Source organism: Microcaecilia unicolor, chromosome 7, assembly GCF_901765095.1.
Source record: "Microcaecilia unicolor chromosome 7, aMicUni1.1, whole genome shotgun sequence".
NCBI classification, from domain to species: domain Eukaryota; kingdom Metazoa; phylum Chordata; class Amphibia; order Gymnophiona; family Siphonopidae; genus Microcaecilia; species Microcaecilia unicolor.
In genome coordinates, this window is record NC_044037.1 from 192972296 (window position 1) to 192999784 (window position 27489).

Sequence of the window (27489 nt, forward strand, 5' to 3'; positions counted from 1 at the left end):
TTTGCCATGCAGCCGATACGCACAGCCGAAAAATAATTTTTATTTTCGGACGCGCGTATCGGACATGCGCCAAGAGGCATTTGACAAGCGTTGGTCATTACTGCACGGTTACCTCGTGAGACTTTACCACTAGATCAATGGCTGGAAGTAAGGTCGCAGACCCAAAATGGACGCATGGCAATTTTGATTGTGCCGCACATCCATTTTCAGCAAAAATTTAAAGAGGCCTTTTTTACAGGCACACTGAAAAATGGATCGGCGCACGCCCAAAACCCGCACCTACACTATCGCAAGACATTTTTCAGTGCACCTTAGTAAAAGGACCCCTTTGTAAGTTACAAAAAATGTTCCACTGTCCTGTGTATCTTTCTAGATTGTTCATATCATGGGATAATAAATGTGAGATCTCCAAAGAACATGAGAAAGTGAAGGGTGATTTTACAGATGACTGTACAGAAAAGAGTTTCAGTTACAGATAAAAATCTTCAATAAGTAGAAATGACAGTAAACAAACTGCTAAAGGAAAAATGTGTCATACAGGGCAGTTGAATAGTATTTTGCCAAAATATAATAGCTTTTTTTTCCTTATTTGTTTATGAAGGCTTTCCATACTGTGAACTATAAATTAAAAATAAACAGGATTTTTTATGTGTGCTCATAGAGAGTGTTTCTATGGTAGCAATCAGAAATAATAGCCCTGCAGCAAACAGTAAGAATGCAGGATCTATGTCTGACTTAGCCCAATTTCCTAGTCAGTCAGTGATGTTTTCTGCATCTTCAGAAATCTGCTGCTGGAAATGACCCAGTGGCTCAAGTGGCAATTACTGCCATATGGAAAGTCTCCAGTTCAATCCTTGCAGCATCTGCTCTTGGGTTAGGTGAATAGGCAATACGGATGGTTGTTGGGAGCAATGTGAGATGAGGGATGCCTTGGGCACCCCCAGTATTGCCCATGTAGCTGGTCTAAGACTTGAAAAAGAAGAGCTGACAGGGATCCCCAAGCCTCACCAGTTGAAGACCTGAAAAAGCTATGATTTTCTATGCCATGATGACCTTAGATGTCACTGCCCTCTGCTCTGAACTTCTCTCTGGCTGCTGACTGCATTGTCTACTATGCAGTCAATGGTAAATGTAAAACAGAGAGCTTGTGGATAAGTTGGAAGGGGAGACAATTCATGCAGTTGAGTGTGGAGGAAGAGAGCATGGGGGCGAGTGAGGGAGAGAGTTCATAGGGAGGTGAGTGGAGAGTTAGAGTGGATGGAAAGAACATATAAGGTATGTGAGTGAGGGGGAAAAGCATGAGGGTGACTGGTGGAGGGAGTAGAAACAGGAAGGAGAACATGTGAGAGATGAGAGAGTTGGGGAGTGGTGTTGAGATGTACAGCAAGAAGGGGAGTAAAGAGGTAGCTGAAAGAGCTTGTAGGGCAGTACAGGGGCATGAAGAATTGGGAAAAAGTATGAAGTCACAGGAGAGATGGGTAGACAAAGCTTATGTGCAACCCAACCCCATTAATCCACTTCAGAGACTGGGGGAGAGGGCACCATCAACAATTTTTGACCAGGGTGCCATTTACCATAAAAGTTGTCCTCAGTCCTTGAATGGGATCTTCCACTTCCCACTTTAGCCAGGGCTATAGATGCTGCAGAAGCATTTACATCCCCGGGGGGGGGGGGTGGAGTCATCCCTCATGATTACAGGCTTCAAGAAGGAGCACCAACGTATGGTTCTTGGCGTATTCCTTCACTGTGGGGTAAATGGGGGTAAAAAGTGTCTAAAATAGGAAGAAAATCCCTGTTCAGTTGTAAATGAGGGTTCATGGTGCTAGATCCTAGCCTTGGTTCCAAATGAGCAAGAGCTCTCCATTATCCTACTTGTTGCTGACATTGGACATTCTAGTGTACAGATAACAGAAGTTGTCTTACCAGTATGGACTCCCATAGCATCAATATTTTCCATGTTACAGACGGTGACACAGTTATCAGCTGCATCTCTCACTACTTCATACTCAATCTCTTTCCAGCCCACCACTGATCTCTCCACAAGAATTTGATTGGTCATTGCAAATGCCTGAGGATGAGAGAGGTTGGAAAGCAAAGAGAAGAAAGAGAAAACAAAGAGATCCAGTGCTTAAATATGGACCATTGCATCTTACAAGATAAATTATGCCTCTTTGAAGCTTTCTTGAGAGTTTTGCAGGTGTTTAGACTCCATTTCACTGAAGCCAGAAAAATGCAAATTTCAAAGGGTGCAGCTATTTACATTAACAATGATTTCTGCAGTTGTGCTCTTCCACTTCAAAATTTCACCCTCCCTGCTCCAGCCCAGTCCAGCAAAATGCAAGTTTATTTCATAACATGTGTACTTGAAGCCAAATTTAAAAGGGGTGGAGCCTGAAATGGAGTCATTGCTAGAAAAAGAAATTTATGTTGGCACATACTATGCACATATGGAGAAATGGGGCACTACCTTTTGAAAATAAGGTTGCAGTTCGAAATGTTCAAAGGTTTTAGCAAGCATATGCATAAAGGTAAAGTGCATGTATAAGATGCACCTATTTTTTTAGTCCATTAATTCTTGAAGTTGACGATTTCAATGTCATCTATTCACCGATGACATCCAAATCTTTGTACATTCTAGGAAGGATTCTCTACAGGGCTTGAATAATGTTAGCTCTTGCCTAGCAAGGTTTAAAAGGCATAAAAGAAAATCAAGCAAAGTCAGAATGTATCTGGTTTAGATGGAAAGGCATGGTTTTGGTAATCCATCCCACTTTAGCTGATTTTCCCTTGAATGTTCATACAGGGGTCCAAAGTCTGGGGATTTTGCTACTGTTGAAGCTGGCCTTCGAAAAGCAGGTTTCTAATAATGTGCAATCTTGCTTTTCTAGTCTGTGACAGATAAGGAAGGCTAAATCACTATGTTAGTGGGATGATATGGTCACTATGGGCCATGCACTCATTACAAATTGGTTGGACATGGTAACATGGTATATAAGGCTTCCAAAAAAAAAAAATAACTGACTACTGCATCTGTAAGTGATCCAAAATGCAGCTACTAGGCTATTAATGAGAAAAAATGCTTTTGATCACATTATCGTTGTGCTGCAAACATTACATTGGTTACAAGATGAGAGAAAAATTAGTTTTTAATTGTTGTGTTTGGTTTTTTCTTTCAGCTGCTGAGATACAATAAACCCCACTATCTGGCAGACTTGCTGCTTCCTAATGCCCCACAGAGATCTTTCCATAAAGCATTGTTAATTATATTCTCACAGGTTCAAATGTAGTCTATTCTACTGAATGGTTTCACTTATATGGGGCCAAATTTATGGATTTCCCTACCTTTATCTATGCATTTGCAGGATAATTACCTGAAGTTTCATAAACTGACAAAACTGGGACAATCTCTCTTACAAGTTAGACTTCAGTAACTTGATTGTAGACAATCCTTGGATTATTTTGGCCCTGGATTGTATTTTGGAAATTAGAGGTGGGTTTTAGGCTTTTTAAATTTTTGTAGGTGTTTTATGCTTGTTGTTTTATGTGAAATGTTTTGGGGGGTTTTAATGCACTATAGTTTGTGACTAAGGAGCATTATCAAATTTAATTAAATAGTTAAACATTTTTTGCGTGCACTGGCGACTAAAGCTGCACGCACAAATCAGCGTGCATTGCCACTTTGCATGTGCTACTTGATTGATAAGCCAATCAGCATCAATAATTGGCTACTAACAACCAATTATTGGTGTTAATTGGCCTTCACTGGGAGTTACCTGCACATCGTATTCTATAATGCTGTGTGCTGAACTCCTATGGCATGTAATTTCAAGGGGGTGTGGACAGGAGCGTTTTGGGGAGCATTCCCAGAATTTATGCGCATTGTTGCAGTATAGACTCGATCAGTGCCTAACTTAGGTGGCAGCAGGTGTAATTCCTGGCATCTAATGTTAGGTTCATTTATTTGCTAAGCGCTTTTCTATAAAGGGCATGGATCCTTTATAGAATAGCGCTCTGTGCTTAAATTTTTTAGCCCTGGTTTTTCAGCACCATTTATAGAATCTAGTCCATAAAGTATATTGTGCACATAACATAGATTGAAACAGGGCTAGTTCAAGGATATTAGACATCGCAGGTGAACCTTCAGCCTTCTGACCCTCTCAATTAACTTTTAGGCCCCTAGTCTCCCTTCTGAGAGCTTGATAACTTACCAAAGTAAATGGTCTGTTTGAAAATTGCCAACCCTTCCATGGATAAACACACACGTCAATAGATTTCAATTTATCTAGCTGTCACCACCTATTCTTTTGCTTTAACTGAAGATATAGAAATAAATCAATTTTTTACTTGTTCCAAAAGTACAAAGACTAGGGGACACTCAAGGAGGTTACATGAAAATACTTTAAAAATAAATAGGAGGAAATATTTTCTCACTCAACGAAGAGTTAAGCTCTTGAACTCTTTGCCGGAGGATATAGTAACAGTGGTTAATGTATCTTGGTTTAAAAGGTTTTGAACAAGTTCTTGGAGGAAAAGTCCATAGTCTGCTATTGAGACAGACATGGGGGAAGCAACTGCTTGCCCTGGGATTGGTAGCATGGAGTGTTGCCATGATTTGGGTTTCTGCCAGATACTTGTGACCTGGCTTGCCCACTGTTGGAAACAGGATTCTGGGCTAGATGGACCATTAGTCTGACCCAGTATGGCTACTCTTATGTTCTTATGCTCTTTGCTGTCCCTCAGAATCTGCCACTCTAGGCAACTGCCTAGTCTGCCAAATGGTTAAGCTGGCCCTGGACTTAAATATCCCATGCGTTAGTAAGAGGGATTTCATCTCCCTCCACCCCCAACCTCCAATCAAGATCAGATTCTCCTCCCCCAGAACATCGGATTCTCTGACATCAAGCCCAGACCCTTTCAAGATACAATTCCTCACAGCTTCAAGCTCATTTCAGGGCCCTCCCCAAACCGAAGACCTGCCCGAACATCAAGATTCCCATCACCTGCAATATTCATCAGCTCCAACATCAAGACTTCCTTACCCACCCCCACTCCACCACCACCACTACCTCTGTGACAGAGTGTTGTAGTGCAGGCAGCAGAGTTCCCACATCCCTCCTGCTGGTAAAGATCTGGACTCTAGAATGGAAAGGATGCATTATAGAAGAGTAAAAGGGGGATCAGGAGTCATGACAGTTTTCTTGTGGTAAGCTGGTCTTGATGGTGGGGAATAGATATTCCAAGGAGGGTTGAACGATACTGGGTCTGTGTCTGGATATTGCAAGGGGTATCTCAATACTGGGGCTCGCTCTCATGGTTTGATTTTGGGGGGAATCAGAAAGGGGGGTGGTCAGTGCTTGATTTTGGAAGATTACAATCTTCTGCAAAGGTGGTATGACTAGTTATGGGCAATAATAGCCTCACTGCTAAGTGGCCCTTTCACTTTGATATATCTATACACATATGTAACACCTACTCCATTAAGGATTTTAAATATTGACCCAGACTATGAGACAATATAATTAAAAATCAGATACATCTTACATTAGCTGTATCAAAGGAGGGCAAGACAAGTAAAAACAATAATGACATATCACTGTTATAGGCTGCCTGGTTGTTTTTGTAGGATGTGCTTCTAAAATAATAACATGTGCCAATGTCATAAATATGTTATTTATTGCAGGGCACATTGCATAAAATTAGTCATGTTGCAAATAACAAACATTAACAGCGTTGATGCACATTGTTGGTAACTGGCCCCCTATTAAAATAGAGGTCTCCTGCCTACTTAAACCATGCTGTGTGGGACTCCACTGATATTCAGTGGCACTAAACTGGGTATCTGCACAGACCACCCTGGCACAATCCAGGCAGTTCTAGGGCAGTCTGGGGTAGGCTTCAGGTGGAACCAGCAGATATGCAAGCACCAATGGTATTCAATGCTGGTACCTGATACCTAACCAGACAAATAGGATAGCATGAAAAACAGCCTTATCTTTGCTAGGTTAACTATGCGGGTATGGTCCCTGAACATCAGCTGATACCCGTATAATTTCCAGGTCCGCCAGTGACCTGGATATTCAATGCCAGTGCTCAGACATGACCCTGCATTGAATATCCAGGTCTAATTTAGCCAGCGGCGGTGAGTGCTGCCTGCTGAAGATTGACCAGATAAAGCTAGATTCTATATATGGCACCTATAAAATTAGCGCCAAAGCAACCCTGTGTTAACAGTATTCTATAAGATGTGCCTAAAATTTGGCATGGTTTATAGAATTAATGCTTGTGGAGAGGTCACATGAAAATTTAGATGTAGCCATTTGCACCAACAAAAATGTGGTACAAATGCCTGCACCTAAATGTATGCATGAGGCACCGTTATTCTACAATTACGCAAGCAACTCAAAACCATGCTCCCAATCCACCTATGACCCTCCCATTTCCGTGCCCCCTTTTTTGGCCTGCCTATACATTTTTATGTACAAATTTAATTTAGGCATTTATAATCTGCTTATTTATTTATTTAGAACTAACTATCTAACTAACTAACTATCAAATTCAAGGCGGAGGTATATAAGCAGGTACTTTCTCTGTCTCTACAGGGCTCACAATCTTGATTTTTATACCGGAGGCAATGGAGGGTTAAGTGACTTGCCCAGGATCACAAGGAGCTGCAGTAGGAATTGAACCTAGGATGCTAGGATAAAAGCCTGCTGCACTAACCATTAGGCCACTCCTCTGTGCCTAACTTTACACAGATAAGTTCCAATTAAATCTAATTAGTACCAATAATTGCTTGTTAAAAAGCCAATTATTGGCACTAACTGGCTCATTATTCTATTAAATTGTGCATGTAAATCAGGAATACGCCTAAATGTGCATGCACAATTTTTGGCGACCTTTATAAAATCGGGGATAGTGTTTAAGATAAATGTAGGATGTTTACTAATGGTGCTTTCAAGGATTTTTCCCTAAATACAAATTAAAATAATCCAAGTTGCTTAAAATGATTATTTCTGAAAAGTGATTTGTTCTCAATGTCAGAATAATTTCAACCTGATCCATTAATTCAAGCTACTTGGTTTCACTTCCCCTCATTTTTATAATTAAGATCACATTAACTCTGCAAACACAATTCAAAAGACCCTGGTTTCTACAATCTAGAAAAATGGCTTAAACTATACCCCTTAACAGGTAAGCTCACTATTGCCTCCAGCTAAAAGATTACCTTGGTAGCAAGATCTATCAACTTTTCTTTGTCAGGACACAGGCCTGATCCAAGTCCACCCAGAGCATAGGCTGAGCGAATCATGACTGGGTAGCCAATCTTGTCTGCTGCTTGCAAAGCATCATTGACCTAGAAACAGATAAAAACCCATCTCATATTTAAAAGGTGTACAATCAATTTTACAAGTGTCTGTATTTTGCATTCAAATATTGACTGGTATGAAATTTACCCTATTAGCAATGATCAGATTGCAAGATAGCAACAGAAACCTGGGATTATGCTATTCCTCTTTATTTTTCAGTGCAAAAGGCAATCTGGGGAACGGATTTAAAATACTCTTTCAGAAATGAGTTGATGGCAGATCAATTGTGGCAAATGGGTATCAAGAGTCAGGAAACAGCAAGGCAGTTGGTCCGCCAAATCCAATGCGGAAAATAAAACAATGAGGCAGACCTTATAAAAAAACAAAGTTTTTATTAGTAGATTAAAAGCTCCCAGGTATTCAACATAAAATGCCTGACGTGGCCATGTTTCGTCAGTACAAGAATGGCTGCGTCAGAGGCAATAGGTCACCAGCTTGATAAAAACTTCAAAATAAACTAGGCTGGTGTGGTTATAAGAACATAGAAAGCTAAATTCTGGGAACAGTCTCTCAAACAAAACGCTGTGGTTGCAGTTTTTTTACAAGGTCTACCTCATTGTTTTATTTTCCGAAATGGATATCAAGGCCATTGAACCATGATGACCTCACTAGGCCTCGCTGCTTAGAAGCAAACGCAGGGCTAGAAGCCATCAGCACCAAACTAGCACCCACATTAGTGAGCGCAGAATGCTCAGATGATCTAGCACAGGAAATAGCGAGCATGCCAAAGATTAGCGCAAATAGCATGCTAATGTAGTCAAACACATGTTAATGAGCTCATTTTCTATTCCCTCCCCCCCTCCCCATTGTTCAGAGAACAGCACACAAAACAAACTGTAAAAAAATAACACCAGCTTGGAGCAGGCATTAGGAAATTTGAAGAGAGGATTTCTCATGATTCTATCTCTAGAATCTGCCAGTTTTTATACAGTTTGGACACAGAAGAAAGCTTGTGCAAGCCTCTATGCGCCAGTAGTGAGAAATTAATGTGCATGAGTCTGAGCAAACCCAAAAGTGAAAGCACACATTGGCACCTGTTTCCTACATTTAACCATAAGCCTTCCAAGTAAAAAAAAAAAAAATTAAAGTATATTTAAAGGCAGAAAACAGACGCCAATGCATGCTTCACGTTTGGGTTTGGCTGGCGCATGTGCACAGGAGCTGTGCTTACCGCACTAACTGTTCTGTGCATGCGCCAAGCATGTCTCACTCCTTGCTTTTGCTTTAAGAGTGTGCATGTAATTTGCATACCATTTCCTTTAAGCATTGGCGAGCTAATTTTCTGGTGTTATTTTTCAGTGCTGTTGGCTTACCATGGGAGTTCTGAGCATTGGGGCATCTGGTTGGTAGCTATTTATATTGTTATTACACTTGGTAGTAAGACATGGGAGGAGTGAGGGAGGAGTGATTAGGTGTGGGACTCAGTAAGAGGATAGTAGAGAATGAAAGAGGAAGACAACAAAGGGAGCATCATGAGTTACATTCAGGTGCAGTAAGTATTTTCCCAATCTCTGGAGGGCTCATTATCGAATTTTGCACCTGAGACAATGGAGAGTTAAATGACTTGCTCAAGATCACAAGCAGCAGCAGTGGAATTTGAACCAGGCTTCCCTTATTGTCTGCCTGGTGCTCTAAACCACTAGGCTACTCAGTCACTTGAGCTACTATTGAAAAAGGTATGATCTAAGTCTAAATAAATAAATTAAATTACTAGCATCTAGGCTTCAGCCTTAGCCATGTGTACCACAGTAACTGGGGCAAATGCTTTATCTGCCATCATCTACTAAGAAATGTTAAGTTGCAGTAAGAGGATGGTCTCCAGCTGCACTATAAAATATTGAGCTAAAAACAAAAGTTTTTATAAAAGAAATAAACAACCCTGATTCTGAGGTCAATGTTCTAAAGTCAATGTGCATTAAGTAGCTTATGTTAGCAGTCCATGCTTTTGCATGCAAATAAGTTTTTCATTGATTTACTACCATTAAAATTAGGGCAATAATGCAGATGTTACAGCAAAACTTAAATGTGCCTCACAAAGATCCAGTTTTTGAATTAAAGGGTGTATGCTAAGTTTTGCAAGTATTAACACTGCTGTTTTTCATGCACGAATAAATAGGGAGCCATTTTCCATAGTTTTGCATTTCATTACCTCACGGGTTTTTGCATTAAAACTCTCACATGCTAATTTATGTGTGTTAAAAGCAATTACATGTGTAAACTCTATTGCACAGTAAAAGCATTAATACAGGTTTAAAATGCTGTTAAAATCTTGGCAGAATACTTTGGGAGGCATTTTCTTGTGATTAGTGTGTGATATCTACCGCAGGGCCCATTTTATTTTCCTTCCCCCTTCCCCGCTGGATTCAATTACCTTTCAGCTCTTTAGCCCCCCTCTTGAGATTTACATAATTAAACTCAACAATTATGATTACCCCAACATCAACTCTCCCAGATTAAGGGATCCTTTTACTGAACTGTGGCAAAAAGTGCTCTTAGCGTGCCCTTATACAGGACTTTTCCGCACACTAAGGCCACTTTTTGCAGTGGCCAGAAATTGCTGATTTTCCATTTGGCCATGTGCTAGTGTTGCCATTAATGCAAAACCATTAACAAAAACTAGCACATGAGCCCTTACCACCACCTATTTTGTAGGTGCTAATCAGTTAATTGCGTAGTAATATAGCTGCGCTAACTAATTAGCGTAAACACACCCACTCTCTGACCCCGGACAAATTTTTTTTAAGTTTTAGTATGCTGCTAATGCGTGCATATGTCCAAACTACCGCAGGTTGCCTCAGTGCACTCTGCGGTACGTCATTTTACGCTGCAGTAAGCACACATTTGTGCTTACCACAGCGTGGTAAAAGGGCCTCTAAAACACTCAAAAATGCTTAATTGGACATCATAATGGTAGTTCTAGGCACTAACATTTACATGCATGTTACACACATTACATTGCTTAAAAGGAACCAGCTAAACTAAAGGTAGACAAAGTGATAGGGCACCAAAGGATACATCCGAAGGTATGGAAGGAATTTAGGAAAGTTCTGGCAGCTCTGCTTAATCGTTTCAATGCTTCTTTAGAGTCAGGAATGGTCCCAGAGGAATGGAGAAGGGCGGATATAGTCCCTCTCCACAAAAGCAGAAGTGAGGAGGAGGTTGAAAACTACAGACTGGTTAGTTTGACCTCTATGGTGAGTAGATTAACCGCAATACTTCTACAACAGAGGACAGTACGGTTTCTGGAATCCAACGGATTTCAGGATCCAAGGCAGCATGGTTTTCTAGAGGCAGGTCTTATCAGATGAATCTGATTAATTTATTTGACTGGATGACCAGAGAGTTGAATCAAGAGAGAATAGATTTAGAGGCGTATTTTCGAAGCACTTAGACTTACAAATTACTTGGAGGGGTATTTTTGAAAGGGACGTCCAAGTTGCGATTTGGACGTCCTTACAAAACAGCAAAATCTAGGGGCGGGGAAACCCGTATTTTCGAAACAAGATGGACGTCCATCTTTCGTTTCGAAAATACCATCAGGGACGTCCAAATCCTTAAATTTCGCCGTCCCTAGATTTGGACGTCCCTAGACATGGACATTTCTGATTTTCGGCGATTTTCAAAACCAAAGACGTCCATGGCAGAAACGACCAAATGCAAGCCATTTGGTCATGGGAGGAGCCAGAATTCGTAGTGTACTGGTCCTCCTGACATGCCAGGACATCAACCGGGCACCCTAGGGGGCACTGCAGTGGACTTCATAAATTGCTCCCAAGAACATAGCTCCTTTACCTTGTGTGCTGAGCCCCCCCAAAACCCACTACCCCCAACTGTACACCACTACCATAGCCCTCTTGGGTGAAGGGGGCACCTAGATATGGGTACAGTGGGTTTGTGGTGGGGTTTGGAGGGCTCGCTGTTTCCTCCACAAACATAAAAGGTGGGGGGATGGGCTGGGTCCACCTGTCTGAAGTGCACTGCACCCACTAAAACTGCTCCAGGGACCTGCATACTGCTGTCATGGACCTGAGTATGCATCTGAGGCTGGCATAGAGGCTGGCATGACATATTTTTAAAGATGTTTTTTGAAGATGGGAGGGGGTTACTGACCACTGGGGGAGTAAGGGGAGGTCATCCCCGATTCCCTCTGGTGGTCATCTGGTCATTTCGGGCACCTTTTTGTGCCTTAGTTGTAAGAAAAACACGTCCAGGTGAAAACGTCCAAGTGCTCATCAGGGACGTTCTTGTTTTTTTTGATTATGGGTCAAGGAAGTCCATGTGTTAGGCATGCCCAAGTCCCGCCTTCGCTACACCTCCGACATGCCCCCTTGAACTTTGGCCGTCCTTGCGACGGAGTGCAGTTGGAGACGTCCTAAATCAGGTTTTGATTATACTGATTTGGACATCCCTGGGAGAACGACGTCCATCTTCCGATTTATGTCGAAAAATGGACATCCTTCTGTTTCGAAAATGAGCCCAATAGTAACTTATGGAACTTTATAAGTCCATCCCCCAAATTCTATAAATGGTACCTTAAGTTGTGCATGCTAATTTAGCAGCATGGCTAAACTGCGTGCACAAGTTAATTGATTAACAAGCCAATCAGTACCGATAATTGGCACTTAACAACCAATTAGTGGCATTAATTGACTTTAATTATAATTTATGCACACAACTTTCTAGGCGTATACTATAATATGGTGCGTGTAAATTCTTAAAAGGGGGCATGGCCATGGGTGTGGAACGGGTGGGCCATGGGCGTTTCAAAAAACTATGTGCACTATTATGAAATACACCTGATCTGCACCAAAGTTAGGCACAGGTATTTAGGCCTGGTTTTAGGTGGCCTAAATGGGTGCACCTAAACTTTAGTTGCAAGAATGAAGCATGAGCATACTCTATAAGCTACACCTAACTTTAGGCATAATTTATAAAATCATGCTAAGCACGTGGTTTTTTGGCGCCAATTTTTAAGGCGCTATTTATAGAATTTGGCTCTTAGTGCTTTGAAAATTAGCCCCATGGTGTATGCATATTTCTGAGCGACCTCAGTATGGGCCCTAAAATGACTGAATGGATTAAACATTGGTTGAGTGAAAGGTGACAAAGGGTAATTCACTATGAGGAAAGTGATGTTATCAGTGATTTGCAACAAGGATCAGTTTTCGATCTGATTCTTTTTAACATTTTTTGTGAATCATATTGGCACCTATGCTCTGGAACTAGGGGACACAGGATGAAGGTGAAAAGGGATAGAATCAGAAGGAAATACTTCTCTACAGAAAAATTAGTAAATGCATGGAACATTCTCCCAGCAAGAGAAGCATAGAGGATCTCTAAAGGATAGGAAGGGATAATAGAGATTAGTAGCTAATATGGATGGGTAGACTGGATGGGCCATATAATCTTCGTCACCATCATTTCTATGTTTCTATGATTCCTTAAACCAAACTGTGTTTTACAAGATACTAAAAGATCCAGCATGGATCAACACTAGGATTCCAATTCTTCTCTTTATCAAAAATTTGTACCAAAATGTATCATTTAACTAATGACACTCACGTACACAAAGTGATAGTATTTTTTGTTAGTTTATAAGATCTTTTAGCTAGTATGTTCTGCTGCCTTATGGATTTTACACTTTCGTGTACAGTTGTTACTCATATTATCCCAGTGAGAAAATCTGGTGTTTAACATATTGTTCTACTGAAGGCCTCGAGTCATGTCTCCGAGGATTAAAGTATCAAACAGTTGGTGATCCAAGAGTTCTGTTTTATTACCGATTCCACAGCAAAGCTTGGCGCAATCCTCTCCTGGATCTCTGTCAGTTTGTCCGAAAATAGCTGTCTGTCTTCAGTGGCCATAATCGCTTCAACTGATGTACCCAGCACTTTCACACCGTATTCTTTCAGAACACCTCGTTTGGACAGCTCTACCCCTGCAGGAGGAAGGCAGGACAAGCACTAGTAATATGTTGAGTGCTGGCCACTAAAATATATTGATAAACTGCATTATCCCATATAAAAATGCAATTTGCCAAGCTGCTTCATTAAACTAAAATCAGTGAAAATGGGAGAAAATACATTTTTACTTATTTTTAGTGGCTCTGATATTTGGTGGCAACTTAATTTTAACACTGGCATCACCATTTAAATTAATGTATATATTCAGCATGTAAGGTGGGATCCGTGCCTAATTTAGGTGAGAGTATTTGCACCACATTTCCACTGGTGCAAATAGCCACACCTAAATGTAGTCATGGTTCCCAGGCATAAGCACTATTCTATATACTTCACCTAACTTTAAGTGTGGTTTGTAGAATAGTGCTGAGCAGTTTTCTCTGCACCATATACAGAATTTAGTCCATTAAATGGCTAGTATCAAGCCAAATAGAGGAAATTTGGCCCAACACCATCCACAGAGTCATCAAAAAAGGAACGGGGAATGGACTTGCACAAACATCAGCCACTGGTGAACATATGTCTATTTGAATATCAACTCAAATATTCCCTGGACATTATGGTTAAAATGTAGAAAATGTAGTAAATATAGAGGTTAATATTCAAAACAATTTAGCCAGGTAGGAGAGACACCTGCCCGGTTAGATTGCTTGTGCGGGCTATCCAGTGATGTTCAGTGACACTTAACCAGATAATGCCGCTGAATATCAGAGTTAAGTGTGAAACTCAAAGATGTTTGGGGAGGTATTTCCTCTATACCAGGGGTTCTCAACTCAGTCCTTGGGACACACCTAGCCAGTCAGGTTTTCAGGATATCCACAATGAATGTGCATGAGATAAATTTGCAAGCACTGACTCCATCGTATGCAAATCTATCTCATGCATATTCATTGTGGGTATCCTGAAAACCTGACTGGCTAGATGTATCCCAAGGGCTGGGTCGAGAACCCCTGCTCTATACTGAACCCTGATATTCTCTTGACTTATAAATTACTAACTTGGAAGTCAATTGGTGTACAATATCCTTTAGCAAGAGATGAGAGATTTTTGTTAAATTTTTTGCTGACAATGGTATTGAGGGTAATTTGTGCACATAACTCTATGGTCACTCTTCATGAATAATAATTGACTTTCGTTCATGTAGCTTATAACTATGAAAGGGTTGCAGGCTGAGAAAAGAGACATTTCTCTTTGAAATTGGTCGAACAAATGGGCGGTGATGAAGGAATATGTAGAAAATGTTTGAACAAAAAAAAGAACTAACTGTGAAACTTAAATCTGGTAATTTTGTGGATGGTACAGGGGCAGAGTCGACACTTATGTGGTTAAGTGGCAATATTCAGCACATAACTCCATATTAACCAGACAAATAGGACCATATAAAACAGTCCCATCTTTGTCCAGTTTAACTTATCCAATTAAGTGCAGATTATCACATATGTGCATAAGTGATAGCTGCCCACACATACTTGGATATTCAATGCTAGTGTCTGGATATGGCCTAGCATTGAATATTCTGCATAACACTGCTGCCCCCCCCCCCCCCCAAAAAAAAAAAAACCAAACACACTAACCACTACCATCAGAATATTTACCCCATGGATTTTATCACTACCTCTCTGAGAAACAGACAATGTTAATTATTTATAAGTTCCGTGACACCACAGTAACCCATGAATATTCAAAAATCACAGTAAATAGCTATTTTTGCCATGAAAATTTATAGTAACTTTGGTGAAGTGTTCCAGATTACCAGCAGTTTTCAAGGCCCAGGCTTGTTCTGAGTATTTTAGGAAATAAATGTTTTGGTTTACAATTAAAGTTCATCAGACTTCAGCCCCAGCACATCAGACTTCAGCCCCAGCTGCCCCAAATGGCTGGCAGTTACTACAAATCAACAAATCTCAACTATTTCAGTCCCCGGTTACTTACCGCAGTTCAGCGCAGTCTGGCCGCCCATGCCAAGGATTAGCCCATCAGGCCGTTCAGCTTTGATGACCTCTGTGACAAACTGTGGTGTTATGGGGAGGAAATATACTGTGTCGGCCTGCTTTATGCCCACCTCATTTGTCTGCACTGAAGCAATATTGGGATTCATGAGTACCGTTTTCACATTTTCCTCCTGGAAAGCACAGTGCACATCAGTACTTCATAGTGAGAATAATAAATCGCAATATTTGTCATTCATACACGCCAGAGAGCATCCTCAGGGCTCAGCAAGGAAAAGTGGTGAGGCCAGCAAAGTAAAAAATCTCACCTTCATAGCTTTAACAGCCTGTGACCCAGAGTAATCAAACTCGCCAGCCTGACCAATGGAGAGGCCTCCAGAGCCAAGGATAAGAACTTTAGAAACCTGTTAAAAGGAAAATATAAACCAGGAGAATCTTAATGGGTAGGCCAGAGCTGTAATACACACTGTATTTCTTTACTCTAAATGGTGTATATGTTCTCCATCAATCACCATGGCAACTTGTGCTCAGACCAGCTAACAAGAACATGAAAAACCCTTTGTTACCCTTTTGAGGGTTTTTTCAAAGGAGGGAGGGTTTTTTTCATTTTGAACTCTGACCGATAAGGGCAATGTGCCAGACCCCTTCGAGAAAAACTGCATTGGCTCCCAATCAAAGAACGGATCATCTTCAAAATCTGCACTTTGGTCCACAAAATTATATATGGCATAGTCCCAGGATACATGATAGACCTTATAGATCTACCAATAAGAAACAGAACTGAATCATCACGATCATACATAAACCTACATTACCCAAATTGTAAAGGACTTAAATACAAAACAACTTATGCATCCAGTTTCTCCTACATAAGCGCATAACTATGGAATGGACCCCGAAAGCTGTAAAAACAATCCACAACCACCTGAACCTCAGGAAATCACTAAAAACCAACCTCTTCAAAAAGGCCTACCCCAACGATCCTATTTAAACCCCTTCAGCCAGCAACAAAACATGACCAATGATCGTACTGGACATCATACAATCTGTATTCCTCCTGACCCTTCACAACTACCTCATTCGATCACTATATAACCTTGCATTTATTCTCAACCGACTTGGTGAATGCCTTGACGGTACTATGTAAGCCACATTGAGCCTGCAAATAGGTGGGAAAATGTGGGGTACAAATGTAACAAATAAATTCATAAATATTTCTTAGGGTTAATTAGAGACAAGGGGACCTGTTAGAATCCAACAAGTTAATCGGCACTTGTCTTTATGGGTTTTTTAAGGGCTTGGAAGACATTTTACAATTTTGCCAGGCCTCAAGCAGCACAGCCTGCCCCCTTCTCTTACCTGAATGCCCACAACTTAAGCAATATAGAAGCAATGGGCATATTTCAAGGACAGAAGTGATGCTTCAGTGGCTGACTTGCTGCTTTTCATTCTGTTTAATGCAACCACCTGGATTTCATTTCCCAAATGTAAATCCTTTCCTGTTCAGCTGTTCTTTTCAAAGCCATTCACCAGGCAAACAGCAATTTACATGGCTAAACTGGCATTTAAAACAAGCTAAACATATATGTGAGCTTCTATAGCATGCATGCTTTTAGCCTGGTTAAAAAGAGAACTGCTTATAGATTTGTTTAGGTCAAGGAAGTAAAACACAATACATACATACATTCAATTTGCAAGTGTATGCAGGTATTTTGCTTGGGCTTAACACAAACAGCAAGTGTAAAATACAGTATAGGGAGTAATTCTCTATAGGTCACCCAAGCTAGGTGCCAGAATAATGTGCAGTAAGCATGAATTCTCTATCAGTAATAGAGAATTCAGTAATCTTGTGCATAATTGCCATTATTGAATACTAGCGTGAGTCTACATTTACACGCCCAACTTTAGGTGCGAGCACTTATGCTAGCTCAATGGCTTGTGTAAATGCTCATGCCCAAATGTAGGTGGTTATGCACGTAAATCGTAGTATTCTACATGTTAAGTGCTAGGCACACCCCTGCCCCAGTCATGCCCCTCCCAGGTACACCACCCCCCTCTTGTAATTATGCACTTTGGATTTTACATGCACATTTTGCAGAATACTGACTTATGATAGTTATATCCATAACTGCTAGGGCCCTGTTTACTAAAGTGTTAGCGGTTTTAGCATGTGCTAATATTAGAGACACCCATATATTCCTAAGGGTGTCTCTAATGTTAGCGTGTGCTATTTTTAGTGTGCACTAAAAGTGATAGTGTACCTATAGCAGAGTTTAGTTAACAGGGCCCTTAATTAGTGTCAATTATTTAGTTATTTATAATTATACAAAACAATGTAAAATATGATCGACATAAAACAGAGTAAAATAAACAAAAATCTTAAGTCAATACATCTCAAATAGGTATGACAGTTTGATCTTATACCGTTCCACAGCTCAATTTTTACATTTTACCTATAGTTCTCTACAGATAAACTTTATAATAAAAATTAAAGCACATCAATGTTATAGGCTTCTTGAAATAACAGGATCTTGAGCGAGGATTTAAACTCTTCAAGATCTCTTAGGGATTGAATTTTATCAGGAAGTGCATTCCACATTTGTGGATCGCTTATATAGAAAATAGAATTCCTATATTCCTCAAGAAAAAGTAAATGAAATTTTATTTATTTATTTATTTTATTGCATTTGTATCCCACATTTTCCCACCTTTTTGCGGGCTCAGTGTGGCACAGCCAATAAATTCAATGATGATGATCGCAAAGATCGAGAAGGTTGGTGAAGATGTAAAGTAAATGCAATTATCGAAGAAAGCTTGTCTCATAGAACTTTGAAAATGAACATTTATATAAGAGCAATTATAGCCAATAACTGGTTAATGCAATTAGCATCTAATTATCAAATTAAGTTGCATGTGCAATTGACAGTATTCTATAACTTGCACATGCAACTTTGAACTCTAAGTGTAAATCTGTTTATAGGATTAGGGGGTATAGTGCACTTTCAGAGTGCATACTTTCTGGTCACTACTTTTGAATGAAAGGGAAACTATAAGGCCAATGCTATAAATGTGTGTTCTCATCTACTTGACACTTACATGTAAATGTTCAAAATGCAAGTATTTTTGTGAGTAAGTGTACACATTGGGCCAGATTCAGTAAATTGCATCCACATTTAGGCTAAGAAAGAGATGACTGTATAGAAATACAGACTTTATTCATTACTCAAGCTCCCGGGGGCCTTATACACACATGCCAGACATGGCCATGTTTCGCCCAATTGGGCTGCTTCAGGAGTGGAAAATTACCTGTGCTATAAATCTTCAAACTTCACCAAACTGGTAGAAACAGTACCTTTGACCTGTGTTTCCAAATACAATCACTACTTGTTCATTGCAGTTAACTCTGTGTTTAATGCATTATTAATCACAATGTTGATTATTTCTACTTATCCTTCCAGTCACAAAATTAAAAAAATGAATTTGAAATTAGGCTGGTTTTTATTGGAACTATGTTTAGATTAAAATCTATTTTCATTCTCCTCATAGCCCCCAAATCTCATTATTATCTCTATGGAACAATAGATTTCATAGGTTACTTCCCGTAGTGAAGTCCTTACCAGTGTTTAGAATATTCTCATTGTGCTGAAGTTTCTATTCTAGTCTAGGGTGAGGTCTAAAAAGCTACCTAAAGCTATCTCTCTAATTTTAGCTGCATTCATAAGTGTTCCATTGTTATAAGTTGCTTTGAGGAGTGACCTACTTGACCATTTTAAATCATTTTTCTCAGGAGGCTGAAATCATTGCCAATCAGCCTTGCTGCTCACCAGCATACCCCAGGCATCATTAAATGACCTACTAATGTACTTCCCATCCGATATTATTACTTCATTTGAAAGTTCAATTGTCTTGCTGTGATTGCATGCCATTCAATTTCTACAAATGCAAAACTGTCATTTTCTGGCAGCACACCGTTATTTCAGTTTTAGGCTTCTTTTAGGAGGGCTGCGAGCTAAACCTCCAAGAAGTGCATGGGGATGTGGATGCATCTGAAGTTCAAGGGCTGTGCTGAGGGATACTCTTAAAAGTCAATCAGAAGAGAAAAGAAAGCAATTTTGCAAAAGAAATAAAAGTAGTGAAATCTCTTTCTATAATGGCTCCATAAAGAGAGTCATGAATAAGTGTGCTCAGGTCTCATTAAACAGTACCCTAAGAGCTTTCATTGATGACACAGTAATGTGGTTTTCCATGCCAAAGAGAATGCACCACCTCAGTGGCCTTCAGAATATTGGATACATCGTGTGGTATTTTCAAAAAAAAAAATCTAAGTCCAAAAAAATAAAAACATCCTGCTCATAACGTCCAAAATAACCGACCATCTCACAGCCATAAGAAAACAGGAAAAAGGTACAGATTTCCTGTTCACTTATGGCTGTGAGATGGATGTTTTTGCACTGAAAATGTCCAAAATGAATAGCCATTTTCCAAAGTGAAACATCCAACTTTTGAACAACAAAAAAATAAGGACATGAACGTCTGTCTGGCATCATTTTCAGAAATATCGAAAGGCATTTTTTATAATGTATTTATTTATTTATTTGTTGCATTTCCCACATATTTGCAGGCTCAATGTGATGTCTAAGTCCAAGTTTGCGTTCGGAGGAAGACAGATTCGGTCAGAGAAAGGGCCGACGAGAGTGAAGTGATAAGCTGAGAAACACAGTGCACAACACAAGAACGTTCAGAGATAAGTTCACGTTTTGAGTTATTTATTAGTTTAAGCACTATAGTGTTGGCTACAGCACACAAAAAAATTTAAGAGTGGCCCGATGAAAGAAAGTGCTATACCACTTGGCAAAGATGTATTGCCTTGAAGAGTGGTTTTATACTGAGGGCACTCTTGTATAAATAGCAAAGGAAAATGAAAAAAAGTATAAAGAAAGAAGCTTTATTATTATTCTTTACTTGGTTGGTAGCCTAATTTATATCACAGCATATTTAGTCTTGGTTCCAGTACTTCATGGTATCATCGTTTTCCAAAGACTGTGGGATTTGATTTGATATAAGTCCAACTTTGGACATTTTGCTAAAAACATCTAAAATCCAAGTGGAAAATATAGCTGTTTTCAAAAGAGAAAAATTATATCTTTTTTTTGAAAATGGTTATTTGCTAGATGTTTTTGCGCTCTGTGCATTTATCTTTTTGGTCCATTTTACTACTACTACTACTGTTTATCATTTCTATAGCACTACTAGACGTATGCAATGCTGTTCACTTGAACATAAAGAGACAGTCCCTGCTCGACAGAGCTTACAATCTAATTAGGACAAACAGGACAAATAAGGGATAAGGGAATTACTAAGGTGGGAATGAAAAAATATGGGTACTGAACAAGTGAGTGGGGTTAGGAGTTAAAAGCAGTATCAAAAAGGTGGGCTTTTAGCCTAGATTTGAAGACGGCCAGAGATGAAACATGACGTACCAGCTCAGGAAGTCTATTCCAGGCATATGGTGCAGCAAGATAAAAGGAATGGAGTCTTGAGTTAGCAGGGTGCAGATAAGAAACATTTACCCAGTGAATGGAGTTACCAGGGAGGAGTGGAGGGAGAGATAAGAGTAGAGAGGTACTGAGGAGCTGCAGAGTGAATGCACTTGTAAGTCAATAAGAGGAGTTTGAACTGTGTTCAGAAATGGATAGGGAGTCAATGAAGTGACTTGAGGAGAGGGCTAATATAAGCATAGTAACACTGGTGGAATATAAATCGTGTAGCAGAATTTTGAACAGATTGAAGGGAAGAGAGATGGCTTAGTGGGAGACCTGTGAGAAGCAAGTTGCAATAGTCTAAGCAAGAGGTGATAAATGTGTGGATCAGTGGCATAGCTAGGTTGGGCGCAAGGGGAATGGCCGTTCCCCCAATCAGATTTCAAACAAAAATGGCGCCTACCTCGCCTGATGCTGATTCAACCACACAGCAACATGGATTTTATTTTAAACTTTGCTGCATGACAGACTAACACTTCTTCTCCCCTTTCTCTAATCATACCAAAATGACCGTCCCTCTTCTTTCCTCAAACAATCCCCCCGCCCGAGCCTAGCAGACTAACACCGGCTCTTTCACCTTCTCTTCCCCCTCCCCCTCGGTTCCTCAAACTTGCTTTCTCTAGCGGCCCCTCCCTGCTGCTGTTTCCCTGCAGCGATCACAGGCTACCTGAATGAGCCAGCTTCTGATGCTTCCTTCTGCTCCACCCCAACTTCCTGTTATCGCTGCAAGGGTTGCCAAAGAAAAGCAGGTTTGAGGGATGGAAGGGGAGGAGAAGGTTAGATTGAGAACAGAACAGAAGACAAGTATCAGAACAGAAGACAAGTATCAGCAAAGGAAGTTGGATAAAAATAGAAGGCAGGGTGAGCCTATCTAGCCCATTATATGAAATAAAAATTTAGTATCACTACAACAGCCTAAAAAAATTAGTGTAGCTGGTAGAAACAGCAGTTAAAAACTCTGTTTGTTTGTTTATTTTTTTTGCTCATTTTTCTACACTGTTCTATAGAATACAGATGAAATTTCAGTGAGGATATCCTATTTCTTGACGGGTTCATCTTAACTGTTGTAATCTGCCTTGGGAAGCCAAGTGTTATAAAGTTGTTGGAATATAATGAAATTAAATGGAAGTAAAGTTAACTCTCTCATTGGGGCTCATGGAATCACATCTTCACTTCATGTTTTGTAGAATGTTACATTTTAGATACACAAATACACAAAGAGGTGCTGAATTTGGGAAGGTAGGAAGGAGAAGGTGCTGGACTCAGGATAGGGGTTGAGGGAAAAAGGAGCAGTGCTGGTCTCAAGGGAGGACTAGGAAAAAAGTGAGAGTGGTGCTGGATTCAGGAGACACCTGAGAGATAAAGAGAAAGTGGTGCTGGACTCATGGGGAGGCGGGGGGCTGAGGGCAGAAAGAGAGGTTCTGGACTCCAGGGAGACTTAGGGAAGAAGAGGGAAAGGTCCTGGACTCATTGGGGAGAAGGGAAATGTGCTGAACCCATGGGGGGGAGAAAGAGGGAGGGAAGGCGACAGGTGCTAGATCTGCAATGATAGGGGGATAGGAGAGATGCCAGACTACAGGCGAGGGGACCAGGGAGAGAGGAAGAAGATGGAAGGCCACAGGGGGAAGGAGAGAGTAAGTAAGAGAAGGGGAGAGATGCTGGACTCACAGGAGATGCAGGTAAACAAACCTTGATGCGGTGCTCCTTCCTGGGTTGTGTAGGTGCTAAACCATGCTTAGCAGGTTTTGATTTTTACTGTGCAGTTTGCCACTTACACAACCTGGAAAGGTGCATGGCACTGGGATGCATGGCACTGGGATATGTGTAGCCACTTCTCTTGGCACCAGGCTGGATTTCCTAAGTAGGCTCTCCTCTCTGAGCTGCTGCCCTGCTGAACACTGAAGCTTCACTTTAAGGTGTTGGAAAGGGAGAGAGAGAGAGAGAGAGAGGGGGTACAGGGAGCTGCTGAACCATAAGGGGGGGGGAAGAAAGAGAGAGAGAGAGGACATGGAGTTGCTGCAGCATAGGGGTGGAGGGAAAGAAAGAGAGGACAGAGAATTGCTGGACCATAAAGGTGGAGGGGCAGAGAGAGGACAGAAAGTTGCTTAACCATAGGTGTAGAGGGGATATGGAGTTACTGAACCATAGGGGTGGAGGGAAAGGAAGAAGTGATAGGGAGTTGCTGGACCATAAGGAGGAAGGGGGGAGGAGAAAGGGATGGGACCATAGGGGTGGAAGAGAAGGGAGAGGGGACAGGGAAATGCTGGACCATAGTGGTGGAGGAGAGGGGAGGGACAGAGAGATGCTGGGCTACAAGGGTGTACGAAGAGAGAGGGAGGGGGAGATACTTGGCATGGTGGAACCAATTGAGAGAGACTCTGGGGGATCTCAAGGAGAGGAGTGAGAGGAGGATAGTAAGTACAGAGGGAAGAATTGTACTAATGGGGAGTAGGTGAAAGAGAAAGGAATAGGAGTTTAGTGGAGTTTAAAAAGGGTTTGAACGGCTTCCTACAGAAAAAGTCCATAGACCGTTATGAAATGGACTTGGGGAAAATCCACTATTTCTGGGATAAGCAGTATAAAATGTTTTGTACATTTTTGGGATTTGCCGGGTATTTGTGACCTGGATTGGCCACTGTTGGAAACAGGATGCTGGGCTCGATGGACCTTTGGTCTTTCCCAGTATGGCAATACTTATGTACTTATGTAGGAGGCCAGGGGTGGAGTGACACAGGACATGTAGGGGGGAGAGGAGGACATGGAAAGTTGATAGGTACTGGCAAGTGAAATATAGGTGGAGGACTAAAGAGCGAGAAGGTGAAATTTGAGGGGAGAGACAGAAAACAGAGAGAAAGAGGAAATATATCAGAGGTATAGTGAGGGAATAGGAAACGATAAGAGTAACGTGGAGAAAGGACAAATGGACTGCACTTACTGGAAAGAGAGCAGAAGACATACAGAAAAACAGAAAAGAAGAAACTGGAAACAATATGCTTGGAAAAATAAAGTACTCAGGCAACAAAGGTAGCAAAAAGTGTTTTATCTGAATTTATTTGGTGGAATACGTTAGCTTTGGGAAGTGTGCATCATGGATGTCTTTGTATTTTTTTTTCAGTACAAGAGGAAACACATTTCTGTTTTTATTTTTCCTATGTTGTGGTGCATACCTAGTTTGACTTCTTCAGTTTCCCAGTTCAGTTTTTGTCTTTATATTTCTAATTTGTGATCTCTTGTTCTGTATTTGGTGTGTGACCGAGGTGTAGTATTCTGTTGGCAAATAGTTTCTGTGTAGAATTCTGTAGCAGTCCCATTTGTTCTGTTGTACCAGTGGTAGGTGTATTGGTATTCTAGTGTCCTGTATATTGTTTGTTGTGCTGCCTGTTCTTACATAGGGTTCTTGTTGTTTAAATCTTAGGAATCAGTGCTACTGCTCTATGGTAGATTTTCTACATGTATGTTGAGTTAGGATTTTTTTTCAAGTTTTGTGTTATTTCACAATGTGCCTGGTAGAGGAAAAATGTATTTAGCTATTACTGAGATAATGTGAAAATCAGAAAAAATTTTTGTATGATAACTTCCATTGAGAAAATATGCTAATTACGATCTGCACCTGTTATTGGGGGGGGGGGGATATAGGGTTTTTGTGGATGCAGATCATGTTTACATTTAATATATAAGAACTCACATACTGTATCAGATCAAAGGTCCATGAGGGTCATGTATGTAGTGTGTCATGGATGTGAGCATCGTCCATCAAGTATGTCCTCACTAAAAAAAAAGGTTGAGAACCACTGGTGATGCTGGATTTGGAAGGGGAGTAGAGAGAGAGAGAGAGTGATGCTGGATTCTGACAAAAAAGAAAGATGGGGTGATGCTGGATGGGGAGGAAGAGTGAGAGATGCTGGATGGAGAAAGAGAGACAGGGCGATGGATGAAAAGAGAGTTAGATGGGATAATGCTGGATAGGGGAGAAGAGTGAGAGTAATAGAGTGAAGCTGGATGGGGAGACTAGCAAAAAAATGTATTTAGTCCAATAAAAAGATATCACCTTATTTTCTGGGTTTTTTTGTTTTATTTGTATTTGTTAATGTCCAATAAAGTGATTGGAATATGTCAGTTTTTGAAATTTGCAGCTACTAACTTTGTTTTGCACATTACAGGGGGACACATATCATTGTTTCTACTTCTCTGGTGTTGCAGACTCTGGCTTCTTGGGGGTTCAGATTAATTTGTCTACATATTTCTATTTTTAGGTTATGATTACTTATTCTGTATTTGGTGAGGGTCTGTGTGTGAAAAAGGCTAGGTATTCTGTTAAGCACTGAATTTCTGTGTAGGATCAATCTGTACTAATCCAGCTTGCTTAGTTTTCTCAATAGATGTATTGAGTTCTAGTACCGACTGCAATATTTACAGTGCTGTCTTTTCCTAGATAGATCCTTGTTGTGTGATTCCTGGAAATTTAGTGCTATTATGGTATGCTAGAGTTGTGCTATAGGTCCTGAATAACTTTTGTAGGGTTTTGTATTCACAGTTTACCTGGTACTGGACTCTGGATTTGTATTTAGCTCATACCTCTCATCGTAGTAGGTGGAGGTGAGTTACATTTAGCTACAACAGGTATTTTTCCTGCCTCTGGAGCCTTACAGTCTAAGTTTGTACAGGAGGTAATGAAGCGGCAATGGAATTTGAACCCTGGCTTCTATGGTTCTCAGTTCACTTCTCTAACCATTAGATTCATCTAATATAGATAATGCCTATTTCAAACATGTTTTGTAACTCTGCAGTAAACCTGGTGGCCATTTGGCAACTTATCAAAAATGTGATAGCCAAATCATCTTATGGTTGTCAGTAACCACAGGATTTCTGTTACAGTGCTGCTGAACATCACTGTTCACATGGCCAACAGGAAGATGCTGGACTAGAGAGCTAGGACTAACTGGGAGCCAAGTTTTAAAAGTACCTGCATATATTTACAGAATACTGTAAATACTATTCTGTTTAATAATTAGTATTATTGTGGTACAGTATATGGATGTTTTTTGCACATAATTCCCTGGAGTGCATTCAGTGTAAGTACCTTCAGTAATAGAGATACTAGGGGGAAATGACTAGTGCAGGTGCACCAGAGACACAGTGAAGGGGTCCTTCACTGCTGTGTTCAAAAGTGCCCTCACTGTCCCTTTGCTGCTGACATAGGTGCTGCCTTCATTTGGATGCCCAGTCTTCCAGTTTCCTAAGGTCTTCCTGTAATTTTTCACAATCCGCATGTGTTTTGGCAACTTTGAATTGCAGAAACAGGAAATGACATCAAGCTCTGATATCACCTCCTCCTTCTGGGACTGGCAGAGCCATGGACAGCACATACAAGGCAATGTCCCCTTGTCTGTCTGCCTTCTGTTATTTGTTGCCATCCTGCCACCCTGCAGACTAGGAGAAGCAGCAGCCTAGCCATGTGAGTGAAAAAGAAAGGGTGATGAGGAAAGAGAGACAGAGGTGGCCATGCTGGATGGTGCTGGTGCGTAGGAGAGATGGGGCCATGCTGTTTCATTGGGGGGGCTGGGGCAAGGAAGAAAGACATATGATTCAGTCGTTAACATGCATTAAAATTTTTAACACACATTAAAATTTTAATACATTGATCACATTAACTCAATCAAAGTGCAGCACTAATTTACACACAGATACGCATAATTAACAATAATCCAGCTGTACACTATTCTGTACCTTCACGCATATCTTCGATAATGTGTTTTACAGGTGGGTGTTCACATGTGTGGAGTCTGGATGGAATGTGGGTAGAGCTCACTCTTGTCTAGGTAACTTATAAAAATACTATAAGTTGCAGGCCTAGTTCATCTTGAGTAGAGAGGTGTGGTAGCCGTGTTAGTCCACTTTTAAAGGTAATCAATAGAAATAAAACAAAATAAAACATGGAAAAGAAAATAAGATGATACTTTTTTTATTGGACATAACTTAATACATTTCTTGATTAGCTTTCGAAGGTTGCCCTTCTTCGTCAGATGTTTCCGATATTTTCTTTTCCATGTTTTATTTTGTTTTATTTCTATTGAAGGCCTATTCCAAAATCTAGGCACAAGAGCCCACACTTAAACACATATACACATATAGACTCGGTTACACTATTGTTCTATAATTGACCTATTTTCCTTTATAGAATAAGCTCCAGAGATACCACAGAACAAATTAAAAAACCCAGCATTCTCTCGGTCACAATGGATGAAGAATCACTATACAATAGCATTCCCCATGCAGAAGACATACCTTCATGTGACACATTTCTAACGGCATCTAACCTGGACCACCAATTCACACCAGGAAGTATTACAAAATTCATCCTAACCTACAACCATCTCTATTTCAACAATGCCATGTATCTACAAATCATAAGCCCTGCTATGAGCACCAGGATGACACCACAATATGCCAGCCTTTTCATGGCACAACTGGAAGAGACTTTTTTGAACATATCAGTCCAGGGGGCACGTAATGAAGCTACAAAGTAGTAAATTTAAGACAAATTGGAGAAAATGTTTCTTCAAGCAACGTATAATTAAACTCTTGAATTCATTGCCAGAGAATGTAGTAAAAGCTGTTTGCTTAGCGGGGTTTAAAAAAGGTTTGGATGGCTTCCTAAAGGAAAAGTCCATAG

General features: G+C 40.5%; 1 protein-coding gene across 1 annotated transcript in view; it reads right to left on the reverse strand.

Annotated features, from left to right (window-relative positions):
• The window catches only part of CPS1 (carbamoyl-phosphate synthase 1), a 205760-nt gene that overhangs the window by 116241 nt on the left and 62030 nt on the right, over positions 1–27489 (reverse strand). The window contains exons 14-18 of the mRNA XM_030209032.1: positions 15585–15680; positions 15260–15449; positions 13148–13305; positions 7226–7354; positions 1924–2068 (exon numbers count right to left, since the gene is read on the reverse strand). Coding sequence (XP_030064892.1) covers positions 1924–2068; positions 7226–7354; positions 13148–13305; positions 15260–15449; positions 15585–15680 — 718 coding nt within the window. The remainder of the gene's footprint in view (positions 1–1923; positions 2069–7225; positions 7355–13147; positions 13306–15259; positions 15450–15584; positions 15681–27489) is intronic.